Here is a 26,615-nt window from a genome sequence, read left to right on the forward strand (position 1 = left end):
CATGATCAATCGGCACTTTGATATTTTCGTCATTGTTTAGCTTGACGCAGTTGACACATGTGGGCTTTTCGGGATGACAATCTGAAATGGGATGCACAGGGTGTCCAGGACCAACTTCGACGCTACATTTTGGACAGCAACCTTTGTTAGTGCAGGTTTTTGAGGAATGGTGAAAACCATTGCAGTTAAAACATCGAAGAATTTCGATCGCATCAAATGCGTAACAGAAGTCGTATCCTATGAACAATCCTCCAGCACTCATTATTTTATTATACGTTATTTTGTCTACTTGTATAACTGCTTGGTACCTACACTTTATTTTTTTTTTGTAGGCCACAATTTTAGTACTTTGCATTCTGAACTCAAGTGAATACCAGTACTAACGTGTTTTGTAGCATATTCCACAAACTCAACTATTTCAGATTCCTTAACAGTTTGTGACATACCAACAATTTTTATACGGGGCATAACACCTTTAATATCACGAACTTCGTAATCATCAGCGAGCTTTTCCATTGCAACCTTTTTAAAATTATTATTAGAATCGAATCTGATAGTGATTTTAATCTACTACAAAATAACTTAGACGCTGTTGTTGAATGGTCATCTCGAAATCGGCTCTCTTTGAATACTGCTAAATGTTTTGTATCCTCATATTCCCGGATTCGTTCTGTCAAGGAACATACGTATATAATTGACCAACATCGTTTAGAACGAGTCTACAAATTCAAAGATTTGGGTGTCACTTTCGATACGGAATTAAATTTTAACGATCATCTTAACAATATTGTTAGCAAAGCTCTAAAAACGTATGGATTTGTATTTAGAAATTGTAAAGACTTTAGCAATCCAAAAACTCTATTGTTACTGTACACGTCATTGATTAGATCTCAAATGGAATATTGTTCACTTATATGGTATCCTATATACATCACAAATATTAATGAACTCGAGAAAGTCCAACGAAAATTTTTGAAGTTTTTAAGTTTTCAACTTGACGGTGTTTACCCTATAAGAAATTATGATAACAACATGTTATTAGGCAGGTTTAAGCTTAAGTCTTTGTATACTCGCAGAGTAAACGCTGTTGTATCATTTCTGTATAAGCTTGTACATCATAAAATTGATTGTTCATTTCTTTTAAGCAAAATTAGCTTTCATGTTCCTCGCATGAATAGTCGAAACTACACTACGTTTTATATTCCTAGCTACAGAACAAATGTGTTGCTTAAGTCGCTGATTATTTTAATGTGAACAACTTTAATCGGTTCGCTACAAGGTGTGACATTCACTTTGACTCTTTGAAAACAATTCTTGACGCTGTAGAATACCGACTGCTGTCTTTAAAGAGTTGATCATTATTATGGCTTATTTATTAGCTTGTAATCTAGTTGTACAGCACATTATTTCCTGTAATTGGGTGCTTCCTGTAGGAAATATATTTATTATTATTATTATTATTATTATTAAAAAACGGGCATTATCCTCCTTAGAAGATAAACCCACCAGAACTCCCCCGTCTTTTATATTTTTTACTTTAGAAATTGACAACTGAGCCTCTATCGGATTAATTTTCGCATTAATGTCCCTTTTGGTGTCCACAGCAGACCGATCAGTTTGTTTAGGCTTTATAATTATAGCAGGTTGCGTTTTATTTTTAACACTTGGCTATAAGATTGAACACTCACTTGTTCATCAGAGCCCTCAGATTGTTTGACCTTGTCAGTTGTTATTTTTAAAATATCAGATTTCAAAGCATCGAAAACGGTATTTAGCTCATTTAACATATCAGAATGTTTTTCAGACAAGAATTTTTGCAGTCCAGTTTGGCCAACTGAAAAACAAGATTTGACGCATTCGCGACATTTCCACGACAGTCCCGGAACTGATTTTAGATAGGTTAAGATCACGATGTTAAGATCTTATCGTCAAATTTGACACATTTAGGGTGAAAGTGTCTATTACATACTCCAGCACACGGTACGGAAATTGTACAGTGTGGAATAAAATGATTTACATCTAGTTACCTTTGGAATTTTTGCACATGTAAATTTTCCTGTACCGCTCTACCTACTTTTTTTTTTGAAGTACCGAACTATTACTACTATTAGTTCTGTCAATAAATGTCATCAATCGAATTGACAATTGTTACAATTTATTAAATTGAATTAACAAACGTTGGTGGCCACTTTCAACACTAGCTGTGACTTGCTATTGTTAGCTCCTTTTTAATTTCAATCTCTACTTTGCATTCATATCATCCCTTCGCAATAAATCACATTTGGAATATTTTGAGGTTAGGCTTTCTTTTTTTTGTAGAGCGGCATTTCGTATTTTTACAAGGGTAATGCAAAGATAACTAGATGTAAATCATTTTATTCCACACTGTTCTACCTTCAATTATGCCGTGGCAACAGCCACATGACGATAGCATTTTGGTGAAGCTAATAGCTGCTCAAATTTGAGTAAATAAATAAATTAGGTTCAGTCGCAGTGACAAAGATCGGCTAATAAACACGTCAGCTAAACAGACTAAATGTAATCGCCGTAGTCATTCGCCTCTCCAATTAAACGGAGACGAGCGTGCGGAGCGAAAAACCGCAGGCACTCGCCTCACCAAAAATGGACCTTATCGCGCAAAAAATTATCAGCTCTCTACAGCGATTAATAAAGTGATCGTTTAACGACCAAATTCAAGAAAAATATCAAACTTACGATTGGGAAAATTACGTGGTATTGAAGCCGGTAATCCAACGAAGAGTTTGACACCAAATTCACCGCCACCACCAACGACAAAAACCACTTGCAGCACGGAAAAGTTGAGCGCAATAAAACCACTACCGATTTCGTGCAGTTTCGAGGTTCTATTCTCAGTTTCGAGGTTCTATTCTCAATCATCATCTTCATCGGCAGCGTATAATTAAACGACGAATTGGCAAGCGATTTCCCTTCATCGTCGTAATTGAGAATCTCCGGATGTGACAAATTTGTACTCCTTTTGAACAAATAAAACTTGGTACCTAGCACTTCCGGATTTTCGGGTACTTACATACTTTCTGTAGCGGCGACCTTTTATGAGGCAGCTCAAAGCAGCCAACGATATCTGTAAAAATCACTTTCACAACGTGCCTTTTCCGGAAATGTAATATTTATAAATGGAAATTGCAGAGGTTTTTACAGATGAGCGGTTCCTATAACAACAACTCAACAACACGAATTCGCTATTCGCTTACATTATTATGTACGAGATGATTCCGGTTCAATATAGGTACTTCGTGAGACGAACCTAAAGAGGAAACATTTCTCTACGGTCTAGTTCAAAACAAATAGGAAGTTTAACAAAAGACAAAAACGTTGCGTCACGACTTGTGTATCTTGTTACAGCCTGAAAAACACCAAAGCTGACCTTTGTCGTTTCCTCATATTCATTTGTTGTTTGCGGTGTGTTGAAATTTTAGGACGTGTTGTAATGTTGATTGACGACAGTTGAAAGGAAAAAATACAAATTCTTACAAACAAATCTCACCGTAACTAATGGTCTGCATTGTCCTCTGTTTGAACTGATTGAGCTTTTCCTGCAAGCCTTGCTTCAGTTTCAATGCGGATGGTTTATTGAGTCTTCGAAATCTTGTCCTCTGCAGGAATTGTTGTCCATTGCAACAAAAATGACTTACGGCTATCGTTATTAACACTAAATACTTCGACACAAACATCGTTTTTATTATTTATCATTCACGAAACGCACATATTTTTGGATATTCCGACTTTGGATTACTCGCAGCAACCACGAAGATCAACTGAAACACTTGAAACGTATAACTATAATGTGGTTGTGTATTCTTTAATAAATTGAATTTAACAGCTAAATTCATGTGTATAATTTTAGCGAATATATCATGAGGTTTCTTATGTTCGCTTTGAGCCAAAACGGTGCAAGAAGAAATGATGTGTTCAATTGTTTCCCCTTCAGTTCCGCAAATCCTACATTTATCAATTATCGATTGTAAACCGCATATGTGTTTTTTATAATTTCTTGTATTTATAACACGATCTTGTATTGCAAATATAAAACCCTCCGTCTCAGGGTGAATATTTGATTTCTTAAGCCATGCATGAGAAGCCTGAATATTAATTTCTGGCTGTTCCGGTTCTTTAAAGTATCTCCCATGTAAAGACTTCTGTTTTATATTTGCTACAGTGTCAGGTATATTTGGCTCAACAATATCTGAAATTATATTATCACTTAAATTTAAAGGTGTGTAACCTTTATCGGCTGAAACCAAAACATTAAAAAAGGTGTTATCACGAGCTCTATTGAGGAAATAATTTTTTAGTGAAGCAATTTGATTGTGTTGCAGTATTTCTAGATTTGAAAAACCCCTACCACCGTTTTCGCGTGGTAAATTAAATCTTTCAATAACAGATTTACGGTGATGTTTACTAAATTTGGTAAAAAGAACTCTGGTTTTAATGTTTTTATTTTTCACTTTTAGTGGAGTAACGATAGACAAAAATACGGCGTTATTTCGGAACCGGTAGCAAGAGTTCCGATTGTAATAATTTATTTTTTTTTATGTCATGAATACAAAATACTAAAACTTTTATAGGTTAAAAATTGACGCTCATAGTGGGAAATACACTCACCGGCACAAAATGCGACTCATTATGATTTCTTTAATAAATAATCTTGAAATTACATTTGTACTTATTTTTTTTTATAATAAACTAGGCAAAAATGAATACGGAATTTTTCCTTTTTTGAATTTTTTATAAATACCGTTTAAAATTTGTAATGAAATGTGTTAAAAATATATTAATATACACATTAAATGTAATGTTTCAAGTACTTGTAACATTTTAAATTTATCTTGTGTTTAAGAATACGTGGGAGGATTGGGGCAATTATTTTGCTTTCCAAGAAAAATTGTGGAATTCCCTATTCATTTTTGCCTAGTTTAGTTAAATTGGGATATTTTCAAAGATCGGGACTGCTATGGTCACCATGGCAACCGAATTGTTTTATTTAAATAAATTATTGAAAAGTTTGCGCTACTTCCATGTTGTGTTTTTGTCGGTTGTTTTACGTGTTAAAATTTTTAATTTGTCAATACGAGATACTAATTCAAAATACTGTTCAAATTTTGACAATTTTTTATAACAAATTTTTTTTCTAAAAAATAGCTTTTATCAGTTTTCATTAAAATCTTATTTCCTGTGGTTAATGTTTTGTTTGTCGGATATTCTTTGGCAAAGAATAACTTAAATAGCACCTACCAATACAACATGTTACCAAAAAAAAGACAATGAATTACTTAAAATTCAGTGAGTAGAACTCTTCAAACGATCATTGTGACGGGTAATGGTAAAAAATATACAAGAGATGCTGAAAGTAAAAATTTATTAAGAGTGTATTATAAAAATTAAATATTTTCCCCGGTTTCATCCTCTTCTATGTCATTTTCATCTAAAATTGTTGATGGTGGGCAATTACAGTGGCCTATTTTTGAACACGTTGTTTTTCAGGAATGGAAAAACAAAATAATCAAGGCAAGTTGTTGGTACAGTTGGCAGTAAAAAAAACGGACATCAAAATTGTGACATGTTCAAAAATTCAATATAATCCATTCTTTATTGTCAATGTGACAGTTTATGACAACTGGAACATTTGAAGAATTGATCAGACGTACTATGGCGGACAATAAATTTAGGCCGGCAAATTTCTGACATTTCAAAAAAGTCAATGCAAGCGACCATTTATTGTCATTATGACTGATGTGTCAGTTTGTCAAACTGAAGGTTTTCAAGCTGTTTGGCGTTTCCTTCACCCTTTTCGTAACTTACAGATCATGACGCACTAGCATAACTGATTTGTAGTAGCACTTCTCTCTGGTCCACGCTTCTTTTCCCAATTTTAATTTTGATTATCGCTGTCACGATGACAAGAATGACAAAAATCGAAAATGGGGTTAGTTGAACATAATGCCAGCTTCACATTTTGATGTCAAGGCAATCACAGGCCGGCCTAAATTTATTGTCCGCCATAGTACCTACTACCTTGTCAAAAATAAATTACTCCGTATGTTTCGAACTTTTAGAGAAATAACGTTTTTCATGTTGTGTAACTAGAATTTTCAGAAGTAATTTTGAATGCCTAAGGTTGGTTACTATGAATTGAGGGATTAAGCTCAATTATATGCCGACAGAAACCAAAATTATTGGTGAAACGAAAAATTATCTATCACTTAGCGAGGCATTAGTCATTAATTTGCAACTGTGACAAGGAATTAGCCACAGCCTTACATTTTTGAGATATCTTTTGTCTGCCACCAGAAACCACATAGCCCCCAACCTAACCAAATTTATGGCAACCTAGTATCGAATATCCATAAATCCTAGAGAGTAATTTATTTTTTGCACGATTGTAGCACAGTTATTAACTAAACAGTCACAATCAGTCTAAATAAGTTTAAATGTAGGAAGGGCGGTTTCACACTTATGACTGTTATGTCAAAAATTATGTCTGGTTTTTTACTCTCCACTGTAAGTGCCTTGAAAGGCCGGAAACTTTGGTTGAAATTCCTCGAAAACTAGAGGTGTTGAATAGGACGATTCGCCGTTTCTGAAGTAACACTGCACAATGAAAATTTTTTGCTCTGAAGTGAACATATTACAATAGCAATTTTAATAGTCAATAATTAATAATGACAGTTCTCCATTGTAATGACATCTGATGACATTTGAATTACATTTTTACGTGTTGTCAACTGAGGCGTATTACTCACGGACCTCTGGATTTTTTTTATTTTCGATCGCATGGTATTACTAAACACTTTTTTTTCAAAAACCATTAAAAATAATTACATATATATTTTCTTCAAAAAATGCTAACTATGCGACTCTAGAAGACAAACTGAACGTGTTTCTATCTGAGCCGGTCAACACCGGGCTACCGAACATCTGCCTATTGTTCTTCTTTTTCCACATACAATTAATTCCAAACAAGTTTCAATATAACAATATACTCTTTCCAAAGTCATTCTATATTGTTCTCTAGTATTTTTCTTGCGAGAATAACGATTTATAACTGGAAAATTTCAGTTCTTATAAATAAACAATAAATTAATTAAACAAACAATGAGCGGCAATTTTTAACCTATAAAGGTTTTAATATGTTTTATTTATAACACATTAAAAAAATTTCGTTCAAATCCGAGCTCTTGCTACCGGTTCCGAAATAAAAACCTAACGTTACTCCACTATTAGTATAATTGCATGATAACTCCTAGGATACGAAATACGTAAACATGTCCATAACAACCGGGGAATAAAACAGGGCGTAATAAGAATAAGCGGGCGTAATGAATTCATAACGCCCTCATCAATTCATAATTGCAAAGATGCCAATTTTTTTTTTTTAAAGAACACGTTTAGTGAAAAATAAAATCTTGTATGCTTCACGGCGTCACCGAATGATTACGCCCATCGAACGATATCCATCTCTCGGGCTAAAGTCCTCGAGCTGGATTCATCGTTCTCCGGGCGTAATCATCGTTGTAACGCCCTTGGTGCATAAATAGCTAATATTCTGTAAATTAGTTTTGGACCATTTTATAAGACCGAAAGAATAGGTCAGTAATGGAACAGCATATGTATTAACTGCTTTAATTAAATTATTACCGTTTAATTTTGATTTTAAAATTGATTTTATAATTGAGTGTTGAATATGATTTGATTGATTAATACCTAAATATTTATAAAATTCTCCTTTATTTAAATTTTTAATGATTTCTCCTTCTTGAGTTATATATTCTAAATGTTCGTAATCGACATATTGACTGCATTTTACACTTATCAATACCAAAACTCATCCCAATATCATTTGAGAAATTTTCAGTTATTGTTAGTAAAGTTAAAATATGATTCTTTTTTGATGCATAAAGTTTTATGTCATCCATATAAAGAAGGTGATTTAATTTGGATAGTGTGGTATTATTAAGTCTAATATTAAAACTATATCCAGTTCTATTTAATAGATTTGTCAAAGGATTAATGGCTAGACAAAACCATAAAGGACTTAAAGAATCTCCTTGATAAATTCCCCGTTTAATTTGAATAGGCTCGGATTTTAATTTAGTATTGTTTATTGATAAATTTAAAGTAGTTCTCCAAAATGTCGTAACATGTGATAAAAAGTTAATCAAATCTAAATTAGTTTTATAAATTTTAAGAATATTAATTAACCATGAATGTGGTACTGAATCATAGGCTTTTTTGTAATCTATGAATGCGGTATAAATATTTCTATAATTTTTTCTACCTTGTTCCATTATTACCGTATCTATTATGAGTTGTTCTTTACAACCAAAACACTCCGTAACACAACCTTTTTGTTCTTCATTAAGTATACATATCTAATATATACAGTGAGCGGCAAAAGTATGGAATAAATTCATTAAAAATTAAACAAAATTTTTTTCAAAAAAATCTTTGGACAGGTCAATTTTAGTTTATAAAAATACATATTTTAATACAAAATAAAATTCCAAGCAGTCATTTGTTTTCGAGTTATGACATCATCGATAGTTTTTTTAAATAGAAACCCCTTATTTATTTTCTTGATTCTGATAGGCCTTTTAATTGTCTAAACGCCAGTATAAAAATTTTGTTACATTACATAAGGAAATTTTTGAGAAAAAAAAAAGTTGGAAAAAATAAATTTTATAACAAACAAAAACAAGTCAAAAACTGTATTAGTATGTACTTAAAATTTTGGAATTTAATGTTCGAATTGCCATCCTCCAGCTTGTTGACAACAAGCAAGTTTATGAAGAAATTCCCCCTGTTTTATTTTTATCTATTTTATCCCCGCACCCAATCAAAATTAAAATTTCTTTACGTTGTGCTTCTGAGTCATTTTCGAAAACGTTTTGTAAAACAAATAACACATACGAATGAAATTGACACTAACATTTGACTGTTTGATATACCTACTTGATTTTTGTATTTGTTTTTGTTCGTTATAAAATTTATTTTCCAAATTTATTTTTTTTTTCTCAAAAATTTCCTTATGTAAGATAACAAAAATTGTCATTTAGACAATTAAAAGGGCTATCAGAATCAAGAAAAAAAATAGGGGGTTTCCATTTAAAAAAACTTTCGATGACGTCATAACTCGAAAACAAATGACTGCTTTGAATTTTCTTTGGTGATAAAACATGTATTTTTATAAACTAAAATTGACCTGTCCAAAGATTTTTTTGAAAAAAATTTATTTAATTTTTAAAAATTTTTATTCCATACTTTTGCCGCTCACTACAGGGTTATTCACGAGAGGAGTATTTCTGAATTTCTTTTTGCCGCAACCCATTATACACATGGCAACAATATCTTGATTTCAAATTTTGAAAATAATTATAACTGGATCCACGACGGCTCTTAGTCCTGTCTCTTTGACGTTAAAGCAAAAAATCTTTGTCAATTCGAAAAAATTGTTTTTACAATATGATATGATCCTCATTTATGGAGAGCGTGGAAAGAATTCTGTCGCCGCTGCGGATGTTTCCAAGCCGATGGTAGCACTTCGAACACCTTTTACATTAACTTAATTTGTTAATTTATTTGTTGAATTTTGATTAAATACAGGTTATCTGCCAATCTGACATTTCTGACAAATCTATTCAACTTACTTTGATTTCTAATTTAAAAGAAATAACACATTTGATTTAGTAGTCACTGCCATTATATTGTTGGTTGCGGCAAATTAAAAATTCAGAAGTACCCCTCTCGTGAATAACCCTGTATAAAATTCTCGTGTCACAGTTTTAGTTATCATACCTACTCCTCCGAAACGGCTTGACCGATTTTGATGAAATTTTATATGTATATTCAGTAGGTCTGAGAATAGGTTGTTATCTATTTTTTATACCCCTAAGTGATAAGGGTGGTCCACCCCAAATTTTATTTTTTTATTTTTTGGACAAAATTGTTTATTTTTATTTTTTTATGATGTGGCATTAAAAAATACATACAACACTAAATTTTCACCCTTCTACCATCAACCCCTATTTTTTAATAGTGATATTAGTAATTCAATAATTTTCAACCCCGGTCGATAACTTGATCGTTCAGTTAATTCAGTGATTTAATATAACCTCAAAAGTACTCGACATGTGTCACGAGCTCACACCAATGATCTGTGCCAATGATTTTTATTGTGTTACACGCATCAATTATTCTGATTGTCAATCCACCGAGAAAATTTTTATCGAGTTGACGCTTATAGGCATATACGCGACCATTTGTACCAGCAATTATTATACAGTGTGGAATAAAATGATTGATATCTAGTTACCTTTGCATTACCCTTTGCATTACCTATTGCGAAGGGATGATATGAATGCAAAGTAGAGATTGAAATTAAAAAGGAGCTAACAAAAGCAAGTCACAGCTAGTGTTGAACGTGGCCACCAACGTTTGTTAATTCAATTTAGTAAATTGTAACAATTGTCAATTCGATTGATGACATTTATTGACAGAACTAATAGTTCGGCACTTCAAAAAAAAGTAGAGCGGTACAGGAAAATTTACATGTGCAAAAATTCCAAAGGTAACTAGATGTAAATCATTTTATTCCACACTGTAATAAAGAATAATGTTGAATGTAATACTAATCAATTAATCATATATTTAGCGCCTTGTTTTCATTTGAAAAAAACTATTATTTTATACATTCAACAACGAAAATATAATGTTCAAGTAGGTACTTTTTCTTTTTCAGTTCCGCTACAGTGAATTTAATTGACCACTTTGCTACATATACCATCCAAGTTTAATGAATCTAAGTTACGCTGAAATAAATTAACCTTAACCTTAGAAATGATGTTTGTGTATAACATTTACATTTGCACCACTGCGGCAATTCTTACTATTAGTTTTACTCCAGTTTACACATATTATGCAAATTAAATTTAACTGAGATTCATATCGCCATGATTCATTTGTCGATGTCGAGTAAATTCTATGATCGTGACTTTGAATAAAGCCAGTTTTCATTTACTCTAGCGCTGCACTCGCACCTCCTTTTTATTTACATTTCAATTCGGTGATATTCTTGTTGTATTCTTTAACACTGAAGAAAGACTTGTCTTTTAATTTCAGTAACTTCAAATTAGCTTAGTGAAGATGAAAGCGCTCCTGAATCCATTAACTAGACAGTTACCGCAGGAAGTGCTAACACAGTTAATTGCTAAACTTAATTAGCTACTGAAAATATATCAACTTTCGTTTCTCAGGGAAAAATGTGGTTTATTACTGCATAATTTTTGTGTAATATTATATTTTCTGTTTGTTCTGTTATTGTCGGAAATTTACAAAATCTGCATATGGCGATTGCGAAAGTAATGTGAAAAATAAAACAATGTGTGTGAACAGTGGTATGTATATTTTAGGAAAGTAAGTATAATGCGGGTGCCATAAAATGATAGCATGAAATAAACAGAGAATATTTAGAATATGTTGGGGTTCAACAAACGGAATATTGCTCAACTGAATGATTTATTTATTCGTTATTTTGTAGTACATATTAGGAGGGTCTAGCCATTTGAGAAGCTATATTAAATACTGATAATTTATAGTTTAGTTTTAACATCTATATTTTTCATATACGTCAGGATTATTTTCATGTTGCTTCGTAATGCGTGGTGAAACAAGAAAATTGAACACGAGGCACTGATAATTGTGGCAGATCGAGAGATCGACGAAAGAAATGTTGTTGACCGATGGAGTGGATGATATTTAGGTTGAAGTTTTGGCGTGAACGGTCGAAACGACATGAAAATATTCCCGAATATATTTTGTATACATAACAATTTAATATTCTATAGGAGAGGAATGATTATTAGTTCGTGAAATACAAGATTGTGTGATGAAAGTAACGTATGTGATGAACGATCAGAATCGGCATGTTAATCCTATAAAAAATGAACCCTGTAAAGTGGATATTGCATCCCCTATTTCACGAACTGCGTTCTTCAGCTAAATGAGGGGTGTAAATGGTCGAGGCTTGACGTAATTATTGTACACACTTTTAAACCCAGTCATGTAGGAAAGTATAAATTCTATTATGATATGTGCATACAACATCTCGCATACGCCTTATTTTAAATAACTTTTCAATCCTAAAGCCCAAGCCAGAAGCGAAAAATTCAAAAACGACTTTTCCACCGCTAGAATGAGCCATCGCATGATACATTTTATAGCCAAGTGCGTTCATGATAACATTCTAATAATAATTTAACTACTTGTTCTAAAATTGACAAAACTCAAAATTGACTAGAGTATCTCTCTCCACAGCACACTTTTTTCTAACATATTATACATTTTTAGCCACATTTACTACTTAGGCGAGGGTGGCGGTGTTATTTGATATGGGCCGCACACCCTATTTATTTGTGTGTGCATTTACATCAAAACCTATTACCTGCATTGCGTCTAGCACCGCAAAATAAGTACGAAAACTTGGAAAGGAAAACCCCTTTCACACACTTGACGACATACAATTCACTTATTATGTCCACCAAAAGTATGTGGATGAGGGTTTAACAGAAGAACAGGCGTCCCACGACCTGTATTTACAACAATAAATGATTAGTTGGAAGAAGTTTCGTGAGTGGAACGTCCGTTGATGACTTCGAAGATTCGCTTATTGCCATACAAATATTTATCAACACCAAAAATTATATACAAGAGAACATTGATCGGTTAATAAATATCGATAAACATTTTATTGGCAACGAAACAACGTCGATAAGTACTCTAAAAAATAAATTTTTGCATGGCAATGAAAATGTAACAAAACTGTACATTGATCAATTACAAATTCACCAACAACAAAGTGAAATGAACAATTTTTAAAAAAGTCACACCAGTCATTTTATTTTAGTATTTATGTACACTTGTTAAGAATTTACAAAAAGGGGACTAGTCAGCGATATCAGAGATGGATGTTGATGATGGGATGATATTTCGTTCACACTATACAGTGTGTTACATTGAATTCGCGTACAAATGTCTCTAAAATTCTAGATGGAAATCTGCCTAATTACATACGGTATATGGCAGTGACAATTTATTTTATACATTACTCTTAATATTTGTGCAATTATTATTCCAAGTAAAAAAGAAACTCAAATGACATCAATCGAGAAAATAAGGGGTGAGTATATCACACTTTCAAATAATAAACCGATAAAATTGTGCAACACGCAACAACCATTTGTCTAGATTTTTTCCACGTAGATACCTCTCTATTTTTATTCAATAAATATTTATTTTATCTACCAACTAAAATTATATGTATATCATCGTATAATATAATTTAAATATTAGTTAACAATGATCCTAATTATTTAATTTGATTCTAATAAGCAAGTACATATATTGTTACATCCTAAGACGTTTTGTTTCGTATTTATAGTCATCATGTGATCAAATGGTAAATTACATCGATGATGGTGAGGTTACCCTAAAATTTTGTCTTTTTTACAGTGCTGCCACAATAAAAAGTGTTTTGTGCCCAAACCGCGCTAATGATTCAGTCGCTTTGTTCACCGTCACCTTCCACATCCTTTTCACCAACCTCTCTGGTGTTGCTGTCTTCGGTCTCTATGCTGCTGGTGGGTGTCGGAGTATCCTCAATACTCAACAAAGCCGAACTGCTGCTCTGAGTGACGTTGGGGCTGGTATCGTAGCTGCTGCCCGACTTGGTCTCCCTCCCGGGACTGTACTTCAACTCGGAAGTGTAAGTGGTGCTCAGATAGCTCGTTTTCTCTGGATATTTGCTGCCGATGGTGTTGTATTTGGTATCAGCTGTGGGGTACATCGATTCCGTGACTTCGTAAGTCGGTTTCGTGCTTGAGTATTTCGAATCAGAAGAGTAATTTTCGAAGAACGACTTGGTCTCTTTGATCGAGCCGATCGTGTTAAACTTGTCACCGTAGCTCATCTCTCCTGGCGTGTAGTTCAAGTAAGCTCCCGTCAAAAAGGGATTTGTACTGGCGTAAGTCGTGGGTGCGTAATTCAATCCAAACATGGTACTCGCTGTGGTACTGATATTCGAAATGGTACTTTGAAGGCTCGACAGCGTCGAAAAACTGGGAGTGGTGGAGCCTAGTGTCACGTTGAGGCCAGCTGAGGTCGCTTGCATCGCGGGAGAGCTGGATCTTGACACGTTGCCCCCCAGGATAGACGGCGACGCCCGACTCAAACTAGATACAGAGGGGGAGTTCCTGGGGCCCGGCGAGTTGACGGACGTCGACGACGGGGAATTTCTTATGCCAGGAGAGCTGATGGTCACCGAAGGAGAGCTTCGCATCATCATGGTCTGGGTGGATGGAGAGGCGCGGATGGCCGGCGAACTGACACGGCTGGGCAGGCAGTGTTTAACGGAGTCTGAACCCGATTGCGAATCGCTACTGCTGCTTGGCGAACCTGGAGAAGAGACTATCACCTGACGTGGCTTGAGGCCGGTTGCTGCTGCTTGTGGGCCGACTCGTGGAGAGAGCGGACGGTAAGGACCTTTGCTTGCTGATGATTGGCCCTGAAAAGGCACGTTCAGTCGGCGAGATCGTTTTACCCACTCCAACGATTTGGCACCGTTTCCTCTATATAACTATTATCTCACAATTTATGATCAATCTGACATCTTCATGCTCTTTTCGGAATTTTGGTGCAGATTTTGCCTTTCTGCAACCACTCAAGTCAACTAAGTAACATTTCTTCTGCTAACAATCTGCTAACTATCGTTATGACAGTTGTAATGTAGATAACCTAACAAATCCTCCATTGACATTTTTTTTAAATATAGGTATAACTGCTGCCAATTTTTTTTTCTTCTTTTTAAGCATATTCTCTACCTGGAGAAATTTAATCTGATCTTAGAGCAGCAACTAAAATCTGCACCTGCATGGTTGTATAGTTGAGTGAAACTAAAAACCGGTAATCATAGAGAAGTGTGAAGTGATGTTTTGATGAGCGAAATCATCTACTTCACCAAATTGAATCTAAGAAAAAACTTTGTTGTAAAAATGTGTTTGTTCGCCGTGAGCTCCTGGTAGATGTAAGTTTGTCACAAATTACACGAAGACTGTTTATAATTGGATGATTTGTTTTGACCAAGTTTTTGGTCGGTGCCAAATGTGCCGTGGTCGGGTGAGGGGTCCGTGCTACTTACTAGTATCTGGAGTGATGGGCCCTGTTGCTGTGGGCCTCGCGGGCCCGAGACTGCTGAGCGAGGAGGAGGAGGAAACGGAGCCGCTGAGAGCCGAGACTGCTCTCGAGCCTGAGCCTGCAGTCCCGGAGGACACGCACTGCGATTGTCTCCACGCGGCCCGGGTGGCCTGCCGCGCCGACCTGTCTGGAAAGGCCCCCTCTAAATACCATCGACACCCAAACACATCGATTCTAACTACTAAGGAGCGAAGCGCGGCACAGGATGCCCCAAGACAAGTCTTACTGAGGGATGGGGGGTACAAGAAACAAGTAGAGAGAACACCAACAAGACGGGAAATCGAACCATACGGATCAACGAGCGATTTTAAACTTTGTCTGTGACTCGACAGAGAAGACAAATACGGGGAACAGCGAACTTGGTGTGTGTGTATGTGTGTGTGTGGTATGCCTTCCAACGGTAAACTACACATTACCTGAGTGATGTTTGGGAGTAGGCCATATCTGCAGGAGATACTTCAGAACATTGATCGGCTGGTGGTAGTCCAAGTCGTAGCTCTTCGCGGTTGCGGTGGGGGTGAGGGTGTCGCTTGATTGTAACATGAGTGGGGGAGCGAGGGCTGTGGCTAGGTTTTGAGCAGACATCTTGTTCCTATCCGAGGCAGATACGACTAAAGCCAAATGGTCCATGAGAAAGATCAAAGTAGCCTGAAAGAGGGAAAAGGGGCGCAGGTGAAATTTATTGCGTACTTGTCTGAAGAGGGGGTCGAGAGACGCCACTTTCGTCAACTTACCCTATTGATCCGCGGCAAACAATCTAAAATGGAGAACATGAGCTTGGCATTGCCTTCGGGATCATCAGGAAGACAAACACCGAGCGCGTCGACCATCATCTGGTATAGGCATTTGGTGAATAGAGGTTCTGGAAGTTCCCTTAAATAATCCTTTAACACGCCCGTTATTACATTGATATCGGGGACGTTATCTGGACTTAAATCTACTGATCGACTGTTACGTTCAAAGGCCTCTCGAAGGATACGTTTCTTGGTTGCTGATCCGCAAAGACGATACAGACCTGAAACACGCCACTCGTACACGCAAATCTTCTCGCCTCATTATTAAAAGAACCATTTGAAAAATATGACACCGTTCAGAATTCACAAGCGCAGTCATAAAAAACGACCAAAGGTGATGATAGCAACAGGTTTGACGAACAAGACTTGTAGCGGTTCTAAAAAAAATCATGAAGCATGTACAAAACAGAGAAGCTTAGATTTTTATTAGAACAACGCTCGTGTATTGTTGGTCATGTGGCTGGAATTGGCAATAACATTTTCCAAACGGTCCCCTTTTTGCCATAAAACTACACGATCTCCTCACCTATGATATCTAAACCTCTCCTCTCTACTTCTTCTACGCATCTTTTTACGATTATAGGAATTTGTTGCGTACTAGAAACTAGACCGGTGGCAACTCCACCTGGAACTCCTCCGGTTTTACTCTCGCGGTTCACCTGTAATTTGAGGGACACGTCAACCAACAGCTGTCATTTGGAAGTGATGTACGTACGACAGACTCTAAATCGACGCCAAACAAAGGGGCCGTCCTCGACAGTGATAAAGTGGATGAAGCTTTCCGTCTGTAAAGTGTTTGCGAATCCGTGTGCCTCAGCCTCAAGTACAAAGTTCCCCGCGGTTCAATTTTGAGAGCGAGTTGGTGTATCGGGCCAGACTTTAAGAGCGTCGGCAAATATACCGATCCTTTGTAGCACAATTTATGTCTGTATTGTGGATCCCACGAGTAGATTAGAAGGTCTAGCTCTCTGTTGTTGACCAAATCCAATTCGAAGCTTTCATCCCAGTCGAACACTAAATCGCCCGTCCTTACCTAATAACGTCACAGGATTTAACATTGTTTCACCCTCTATTTAATCCCAATTACTTACCACTGTTCTCGCTTTATGGACTCTGTCGCATTCCAATACGCAGTACAAATCACGCAAACCTGTCGAACCTGTGTCACATTTGTCACAACGAGTTCGATCAAAAAGTAAATCATGTACTGACCGCTTATGCTGGGAGAGGTGCCGCTGGGGGTGACGGGGGTGGTTGCAGTCGAGGTTCCGCTGGACGCTCTCAGGCCTCTTCCTGCCAGCAAGTGGACCCACAACATGCCGCTGACGGGTTCGTCGGACAACGAAGAAAGGCCTCCGCTGGTTCCTGACAGAGAAGATAGGCCGGGTATAGACGTTCCGGAACCGGGGAGTCCCGGCTTTTCTATTTTGTATTTCAAGAATTCAGCGGGATTGATGTCTAGCTGCCTGTGTCCTCTGGGTAGAGTACCGCTCGGCGTAGGAACTGGACTAGGAGCAGCTCCCGATCTGACCGAATCCAGATCGAGGAGTTGTCGCATTCGACGCATGGAAGGTGAGCGAGACGAGCTCAACGCTGTAAAATGACTGTAGTAACAATGTTGATTCGAATTGGGGGAATCTTACGTGATGATGAGGTAATGTGTTGCGTTGATAATGACCTAGCAGGAGCTGAGGGATGTTGTGATCGTGTAAAATGTCTGTCTAATGTTGATGTGGTACCTGGACGTCCATATGAACTGTAGTAACCCCCTTCAATCTGTCAAAAACAACAGCCAGATTAAAAAACTGTAATCTCGTCGTCTCAAAATTGAAAAATTACGTTTTTCAGTGCATCGTGGATGTTTTCGGCGCTGTAAGTGAACCTGGCCGCTCTTTGTTGGTTCAGGACGTCTCGGGACGCTCTGATCTGTTCGTAAATAGCCGACGTGGATGGTGTTCGGCTCAACCACTGTCTGTACTCATCTGAAGTGAATACACTAGGTGACGAGGGTATCCGCCCTTCATTATGAAAATGAAACGTGTAGAAAGAAGCAATACGGTGAACAAACTAGAAGAAAGTAGCCCGATCTCTCCGTTTCGGGAAAATATGGTTTCGATCGAGGCCTCGGGCTGCTTTCGAGTCGAGGGTGGAGTGCGAATGGCAGTCCTCGACGTGATTTAATGAGATTGTAAATGCTCGTGTACCTGACCGATCGTCGAGTGGGTGACGAGTGTTTCAGCGTGTAATTGGGCTTTTTGGATGGGGTTAAGTGCTTTCGACAACTCAAACGTTCACAACATCAAATTTAGCCGACGAAATTCAATCGACAACAAAAAATGTATAATAAGGATCGATGGGGCACGTGGAACCACCCTTAAAACTAGTTTAACGCACGAAGGGGAGTGGAGCCTCGCGGAATTAGTAGGTATCGGGACCTTTGCAGTTCGACTAGAGCTGCTCCATTTTTCCAGACTTAGTTGTCAAAAAGCGTGCAGTGAAACGTTAACGAAGGCCTCGGTGGCCCCGCTTTTTGTTTTGTTTGTGGTCTCAAATCGATCCGTATGGGTCGAGTTCCCTCTTGTACATTATCGTAATAGGTAGATGGGGAGGGGGATAAGATATAGATATAATGTCAAAATTATTTCCCAAAAATGGTTTATATTCGTGAGACATTTGCGAGGTGGCAAAGCGAGTCGCTTACCCCTATCCCTCCTTATGGAAGGCATTTCTGGCGCCGAGAGAGCTCCATCCGATTCATCTTGCAAAAGAGCGACGTTCCTATCTCCGAATCTTTTATTCATGGCCAATCTAAAAAGCAACCATTATGTAATAACAGGTCTCGCTCCTGAAATTCGTCTAAAAATCTCTCACCTAGTCGACCCTCTTGTATCACGTGGGAGCGAGTTGAATTTGGTTGTAATATCGGTGGATGTGAGAGAATTTTGCCTTCCTAATGTGGGTATTGTACTGTGGGGAACGGAACTCTGATTCCTGCATCGATAAAACCATTTTTCACACGACCTTCCAAAGCATCAACCGACAAAATTATCACAAACTAGGAATTTTACAAAACCACTCAACCGGAAAAAAAAAATTGGAAAACTAATTTTAAATGAATTTTTGAAAACAAAAGTAGTTATTTGTATATCAAGGCCGCGAAATTATTGTTTAACGTACCGAGAGAAAAATTGTCGCCGAGGGCGTTTGCGGCCGAGGCATTACAATCTTGAGGATGTTAAAGGATTTCGCGGCCAAGGTGTACACAACATTTTTTGTGCAACCGAAAATTTATAATTACATATTATAAAACGAGCAAAATGGCAGTGTCAACAATGACATAAATAAAGCAATTTATTTTGTAAATACATAATCGTAAAAACTCGGAAGAGAATTGTAGTGAAAGTGTGAAAGTGATGTTTCAGTTTCGTGTAGGTTAAAAAGTACGTATTAATTCTGCGGTTTCTAATTTCAAACTCGAAAAATCTAAACAAATATTAAAATGACGTTTACTTCAACGGCCATCGTTAAAAGTAACGGCCGCGAAGTTGGATTTCGCGGACTGTTTTAGGTACGCGAAGTGCTTGTTTCGGGTACGGTTGCACAAAAAATTATACTTTTGTATCTCAAAATATTGTACATATTAGAGTGAATTGTTAATTTATATGTCCAGATTTGTATGTAACGTAGTCTGAATCTCGCGGGCTTAATTATTAAACCAGCCTCTTCTTACCGCCTAAATTGGTTAAAAGAGAATCTTACGGGGAACATTTGCAATTAACTTTGAGAAGAATCTGGAGTGCTTTAATGACGCGGCTTCGTAAATAAAACTTGTCTTGAAAGACAATCGGATGAGAGAAGAAGAGAGCGAGGTGTTAACTTTAGGCTCGTGGCTTTGTGTAGATCAAAGATGCGATAATTTTGTCGGCAATTGTGTGATGTCAGTACCTGTAATAATAATAGCTACTCCTGGGCCCGGCGGTGGCTTCGGTGTCGCTCGAGTAATCCAGACTGCTCCGGTTTCGTCTGGAAAGTGTGCCGCTTGTTGCGTATTGTGTCGCCGAAGAGCCGTATTTTGCTTGGGCTAACTGAGCAGCCACAGCCGCTTGGTCCACGTATCTCTGGTTGTACCTGCTAAGGGTTGATCCAGATTTCAGGCTAGATCTTAATAGGCTGTGTCTACCAGCTTGGGTGATACTGGTATAGTCTGAGTATTCCGTGTGGGGGAGGTGCTGATCGGATCCGGAACGGGGCATGATTCGACGGCTGCCCGTTCCGGTGTGCTGAACGTAATAATGAGATGAAGGGCTTTGTTGTGATGATAATCTAGAATTATTGGGAGGGGCGTAACAACCACCACGACGCAGACCACATAGACTACCTTGACGGTAAAGGCTGCGCCCCGGCAGACATCCTCCTTCCGGGCAGAGCGAACGAGTGGACCTTCTCGGCCAGACTCTCCAGAGTGTTGGGGTAGTTCCGCTCGTACGGCTGGAAGTGCTGCATGCTGGATTTGGGCTGCTCCGTTATGACCGGAGGCGGCGGTTGGTAGCCCCAAGTGTTGGAATCGGGCGGTCTGGAGTTGTAGTAGAGGTCCAGACCGTTGCTGTCTTGAGCCGTGTGCCTTGAGTCCATGGACGGCAGGCCGAGGCCGAGACGCGACCGGGACTCGCTCATCTCTCTGCCGTCCCCCGTGTGCCTCTGACGCATCGATTCCCTGGAAGCAATCCTTCAGACGATGAATCTTTTATCCGCGTGATTACCTGTGTTGTCCAAGATCTCCTTCGTCGGTTTCGTCTTCGCGTAAGTCTCGTTTTATCACAACGACGGGAGGGGGTTTGTGTTCGGATCGGGGCTGTACGTTTGGCGAACTCTGTCCTCCTTTGCTACCTTTTCGCTGCCTTGTCGCGAGGACTAGTCTTCGAGGTATTGACATTATAATTACAACATCGTCTAGGCTCATCCGCGTCACGTCTACCAAGTTCACCGCCAAAATCTCGTCGCCGACCTTCAACCGAAACAATCGGATCAACCAGAGACGCCGCCGGAAAAACCATCAAGATTAAGACGCCACTAAATCTCTTATTTACACCGACCATAAATGTAATTAGACATAAAATCGGTAGAGGAGTTTGCGCTTTCATTATGAGAAATTACGTGTAAAGACTGATAATCCCATAAAGTTTCCTCGAGCCATCAAAGAGCCGATTTTATCCCCAGTAACTTGATACCCGTTAACTTCTGCTCTAAGATTTCAGAGAGAACACTACTTATTAAATTTCTTGGAAAACCTCATTAATAATTGCCGATTGATACGCCCACTTTTGCCTTTCGCACATTGTTACGGTGGGTACGAAGTCAAAAACCCCAGAGAACCACGTCTCCGACCGTTCCGACCACTGTGGCTTACATTAAATTTTAAACTGCATACAGATTGAAAATTTTGAAGGACGGAGAGGTCGAAAACTCATCAGCCAATCCAGGTTGTTACCACAGTCTTTCCCAAATTTTCCCCTCTCCTACGTGGGCATGTCAAATCGTTATTGGTTTATTTCCCGTTTTTTGATCTCTCAATTCTCTGGGGTACTGTCGAAGAGAATTTTCCCCGGGTCAATTAAAACTTCTCCCTGCCGATGCTACAAAGGCCTAGATTTTGCTATTTTGCTCGATGTGGTGTAGATGAACTGAAGCCTCAGCCAATTACAATTACTTACAATAGGATTTGAACATTTTTAAAAGTAGATACAGACAATCTTACGTCCATGCGAACTATTACAATGTATATTTATCAAAAATAACTACCAAAATTGTCATTGAAAAGTTTGAAATGTTTATACAAAGTGACTATAAATTACTGAAGCAAATTTAGTGGATTGCCATCACTGAGCAATTGGTAAGCCTCGTCATTGACAACATGTAATCTCTTGAATAATTACGTTAGGGTTTTGGAAGTTTAATATTATTGTGATCAATCGACATTGTAAGGAAGATTTTACAAAATAATGGTGAAAACGAGTTTCACCAACGTGAATTTATTTTCATTTTGATATAAGCTTCGAAAATAACGCATCACAATAAAAATGCATCGTGTTCAATAACAAAAACCATTTCTAAAAATTAAGCGTTATAATGGCAGTTTTGTTTTATTTGATTTATTTTTGATTTGACATATTTGAATTTGAAAATCGGGTATGCTAACATAAAACATAAAAATCCAACAAAAAAAAAAAACGAACAAAACTTGGTATATGTATTTCTAACATAAATGAATAATAAAATTACATAAATAAAACATTTCGCGTTTTACGATATTGATAGTGATATTAATTGTGGCATTTAGTTTTCCTGAGATTATAGAGAAATATTTCTGTTGACACAACGATAGAATGAAAGTATAAGAAAAGTATGATGATGCATAAATAAAGTTGAGAAACTTTAGAAGAAATTTGTATTTCAATCGTGTTTAAATAAGCATATTTCTTTATTATAATTTTATTACTCTCTAATAAGTAGGCAAGAAATAAGTAAAGATACTTTCGTTTTTGAGAGCTATAAAACCTCTGTTGACTCTTTGCTGCAGCGATACCATTTTGTTTCAACGAGTGATGAAATAAATACAATGTGATCAAAAAGAAAACAAATCAGAGCAGGCGTTGCAAATTATCGGCCATGTCGTAGCGAAATTACATGCAAATAAAGGTTCAATGCATGGGCGTAGACAATTTGTGGTCTCAAATGGTGCTTTATAATAAATCATACGTCATGAATTTTAGACGTTGCAATTATAATTGTGTATTTTATCATTATTATCTGATAATGGAGAAAATAATATATAAAATAAACAAGAGCAACATTTTACATTCGTAAGAATGGGTAATTTATGTACCAGCTTTATTACCAAACGCGACACCACTGGTAAGCAGATTTTTCGGTGAAATGTCAAAAAAACAAAAAGTTTTAAAGCAACGGTGTTGATGTTGACCTTGAAAAAAAGTTTTCGATTTCGACAAATTTTACAGACGTTTCCGGTAATTGTAAGCAACAATTATCCCAGAATAAGATAAAGCATTAATTATTAATAATTAATTAATTTATAGTTGATTTTTGGAGAGGTAAGCAACTAATAAAACGAATATGTATAGCAAGTATACATTATGTGTACGATTAAGCTGAGACAGACGTTTGGAAAACAAAAGATAATGTAACACTCTTGATTTGTTTTCTTGTTGATCATTCTGTATTGAAAAAATAAAACAAGATTTTGCGTTTTTTAATCCAGAATCACAAAGCTACCTCGTCGAATTACACTTGAATTTTTATTTCTCCAGATAATTTTCTATTTTAACGACTCAAACATTGTTACCTTGCAGATTTTGTTTCGAAAAGTTGTCAACTTACGAAAATCCTCTACTTCGGGTCTTGCCATTTTTCTCGTCAAATTTCTAAATAACTTTAGTTGAAAACAGAAATTATCACTTGTAATTACATGAATTATCGAGTTGTAATACGACTACGCATGTCATTTTTTGACGTTTTAATTTGTCAAAAAATTACAGGAGTGTTGCATTTTAATCAACTTGAGTATTACAACAGATTATTTCAGAAGCAGGAAAGTAATTCGGTAAGATTATTTCATGAATAAAGTCTTTTAAAATGGTTGCAAGTTGCTCGTCGGAAGTTGACGATTCATGTTGACATTTGACATAAAAGTAAAAAATATGACACTAGTATTCAGCATTGCCTTGAAAATTAAAAATGAAAACATTTAAAAAAGGAACAGAAAGAATTAAAAATAAAGTCTTACGATTGGTCGAAAACGATGATGAATGAAATAATCAAGGATAATATCTCAAGATCTTATAATTTTGCCGATAACTTTTAATTTTGTTCAAAAAACTTATTACTAGATGCTTAAAGCACCAATTTAGTAGTTAAAAAATAAAATATTGTTTTTGGAACAACTTCTAAAGCATTATTAGTACTTATTACTCGTTATACGAGTACATAATAAACTGCGTGCAATACAAAATAATGTGAGAGAACGCAGAATGTCTTCTGACATTTGATCAATAAACTATTTTTTAAATAAAATGAGAACACAGAAAGAAGACATTTATCTGAAGAAGACAGCATTTATGGATATAATATTGTGTTGATCGGTGATTTTCAATAGTCTCTTAATTTGCGACTGGTTAAAAATTAAAATTTGACAGGCGAAGGAAATAATCAGATGAAAAAAGCTCTTGTGTAATTACCGATGATAAATTTATTCCTCTAAAATGAGAAAGTAGTAAAGTGGGGTTTTTGTCAGTTTAACATGAATAAATGTCTCTTTCTTTTTTGAGAGTGAATATATTTACTATTTACAGTAAAAACATTAATTGTTTTAGCGAGTGTTGAATAGTTAGAGTACGGTAGGTGTATGGTAGGCTCAAAATAATCAGGCCCTCGGCTTCACCTCGCCCTGAAACCTAGTTTTCGCGCTGGAAAATACCTACCGTCCGACATTTTGTATTAGACTTTTCGGCTGTTTTATTTTGCGCTTTTGCAAATTTTTATGAAATAACAAATGTCAAACGTATGAACCCTTTAATTTTAAAGTCACTGTAAAAAAAGAAAATTTACCGTACGTGCCACCGATGTTGTAAATATTCCCCAGAAAACTCATGTTTTAATATACTATTATAAAAGGAAACTAGGATTTTATGTTCTTTAATCCAAAGCCATATTGTCGAATTACACTCGATTTTTTTTCTTCTAGATTATTTTCTGTCTTAACTATGCAAGCACCGATAACTTGCAGTAATTTGTTTTGAAAACCTATCACTTGACAAACCCGCTTGTCTCATTTTAGACAACAAACTTTGTTTGGAAACAGAAAATTATTCAATAAAAAATTTCTTGTGTAGGTCCTTACAGTCGGTAATATTTATTTTGATCAGATTTAAAAGTTTTCCCATTTAATGCTTAATTTTGTTCATTCTTCAATATTTTGGATGTTCAAAGCAACGCAGTCAATCTTGATCTTTCAGAGAGAGATTTTTTAAATTCTACACAATATTTTCAATTGATTTTAAAATTTTCCAAACCCTCCTTCACAAATTAGCTAAACATGTGGAACAAGGTTATTATTCATTCCAGTTTCTAAAGTTGCATCGTGCCTCTATTAACATAAAATTTGTTCTCTGTAATAAAAATAAAATTTTCATCCAAACCAAAGTTATAAGAACACACTCAGTACTTTTCAAATACTGCCCAACCGATTGCAACACAACAAAGAAACTTTACCGGACCCTAAAATGTGACGCCTGGACCAAATGGCCTCGTTGGGCACCTTCTCTAGGGCACCGGTAGCAAATTTTCATCTATTTCACATTAAAATTGCTTTATCGGTGACACTAAATTGTTAGTTCTCTTTGAAACCCTCGTTTTTGTCATAAAAACCACGGTGCTCGTTTATTAGCGTATCATAAATCCCGAATCCAAAACTGGCATCTAACTTAAAGATATCTTTTAAATTCAGAACTAATGTAATAGAAGATGATAAATCAGGTATATCTTCATGAAATAACTTTCAATATACGATATTTTCTAATGATTTCTCAAATATTTTATTTTCTAAATGCTGCAGTACATGTCATAATTAATTAATACATAAAAGATTTTTAAAAAATTGTTGATCATGTCTACTTATTCTTCTGTTACGACTTTAGAAGTTTGTTTCATAAAATCCGTGGTTTTTAGATAATATTTTTTCTCTTAAAAGGTTTTTTATTTGGAGATTTGAACACGACTAAAAATAGTTGAACGCCGTTAAAATCAATAAACCTTTATATAAGCATCTTCTTCCATCCCCCAAATGGATTAAAACTTTTAAAATGTAGAAAATGTAAATGTGCATGATATTAAAAAAAAATCCCCTCATGAAGATTCCTTCATAATTTCGGTACCTTCAGGGTTGAAAATATATCATTGTAAACTTCATTGTTGCAGTCGACAAGAGTTCAAGGAACAATTTGATTTAGTCGGATTAAAGGCAAGAGTGTTATCTAGATATCTTACCTTAAGGCATCCGCTGTTGTAGACGGCAGATTCCAAAGCTATTCTCGATATAAATACGCCGTCGTTTCTGTCTATCCCATTGCCTTCCCTTATGTATAAACCCAGTGTTTGTCCTGGCCTTTTAACAATTTCCACAAACTGCACCGTGTGCTTGGCATCTTGCATGGCCAAGAACCGTTTCGCTGCGTCTCCCGCTGACCTACCCAAATGTCTCGAGTCCAAAATCCTAACTATCATCTCTCCGAGTCTTTCCACGTGCTGGAACACACGTGAACGTGACAAGGCTGAAGTCTCAACGAGCAACAAAAAAATAATTCAGTTAATTCATTTTTGTCTTTGATGTTAAGGAATTTGAGCAGTTAAAAACGTTTTCCCCGGGAGTTCAAAGGGTACGGAGTGGAGCTAGTTAGGGTACAGTCGAGAATTAATATTCGGAGTCGCAATGTGACGGCTCGTTCTGTATGAATTAATTAGTCC

At 36.5% G+C, this 26,615-nt stretch overlaps 1 protein-coding gene across 6 annotated transcripts in view; it reads right to left on the reverse strand.

The window, feature by feature from the left end:
- Window positions 1-11,540: 11,540 nt before the first annotated feature.
- Window positions 11,541-26,615, reverse strand: part of RhoGAP100F (Rho GTPase activating protein at 100F) — a 46,238-nt gene continuing 31,163 nt past the window's right edge. For 2 of the 6 annotated variants that reach the window (XM_069042033.1, XM_069042035.1), the window contains 16 exons: window positions 26,139-26,396; window positions 20,840-21,084; window positions 20,458-20,793; window positions 20,025-20,402; window positions 18,951-19,070; window positions 18,781-18,887; window positions 17,919-18,097; window positions 17,723-17,855; window positions 17,292-17,672; window positions 17,171-17,238; window positions 16,795-17,112; window positions 16,606-16,738; window positions 16,020-16,300; window positions 15,702-15,933; window positions 15,230-15,408; window positions 11,541-14,596 (listed from right to left, as the gene is read on the reverse strand). In XM_069042033.1, the coding sequence (XP_068898134.1) occupies window positions 13,592-14,596; window positions 15,230-15,408; window positions 15,702-15,933; window positions 16,020-16,300; window positions 16,606-16,738; window positions 16,795-17,112; window positions 17,171-17,238; window positions 17,292-17,672; window positions 17,723-17,855; window positions 17,919-18,097; window positions 18,781-18,887; window positions 18,951-19,070; window positions 20,025-20,402; window positions 20,458-20,793; window positions 20,840-21,084; window positions 26,139-26,396 (4,353 nt within the window). In that variant the 3' untranslated portion in view covers window positions 11,541-13,591. Of the gene's footprint in view, window positions 14,597-15,229; window positions 15,413-15,701; window positions 15,934-16,019; window positions 16,301-16,605; window positions 16,739-16,794; window positions 17,113-17,170; window positions 17,239-17,291; window positions 17,673-17,722; window positions 17,856-17,918; window positions 18,098-18,780; window positions 18,888-18,950; window positions 19,071-20,024; window positions 20,403-20,457; window positions 20,794-20,839; window positions 21,085-26,138; window positions 26,397-26,615 lie in introns of all 6 variants that reach the window. The other 4 variants (XM_069042036.1, XM_069042034.1, XM_069042038.1 and 1 more) reach the window with 4 other exon arrangements.

Source organism: Tenebrio molitor, chromosome 3 (assembly GCF_963966145.1).
Source record: "Tenebrio molitor chromosome 3, icTenMoli1.1, whole genome shotgun sequence".
Lineage (NCBI taxonomy): Eukaryota > Metazoa > Arthropoda > Insecta > Coleoptera > Tenebrionidae > Tenebrio > Tenebrio molitor.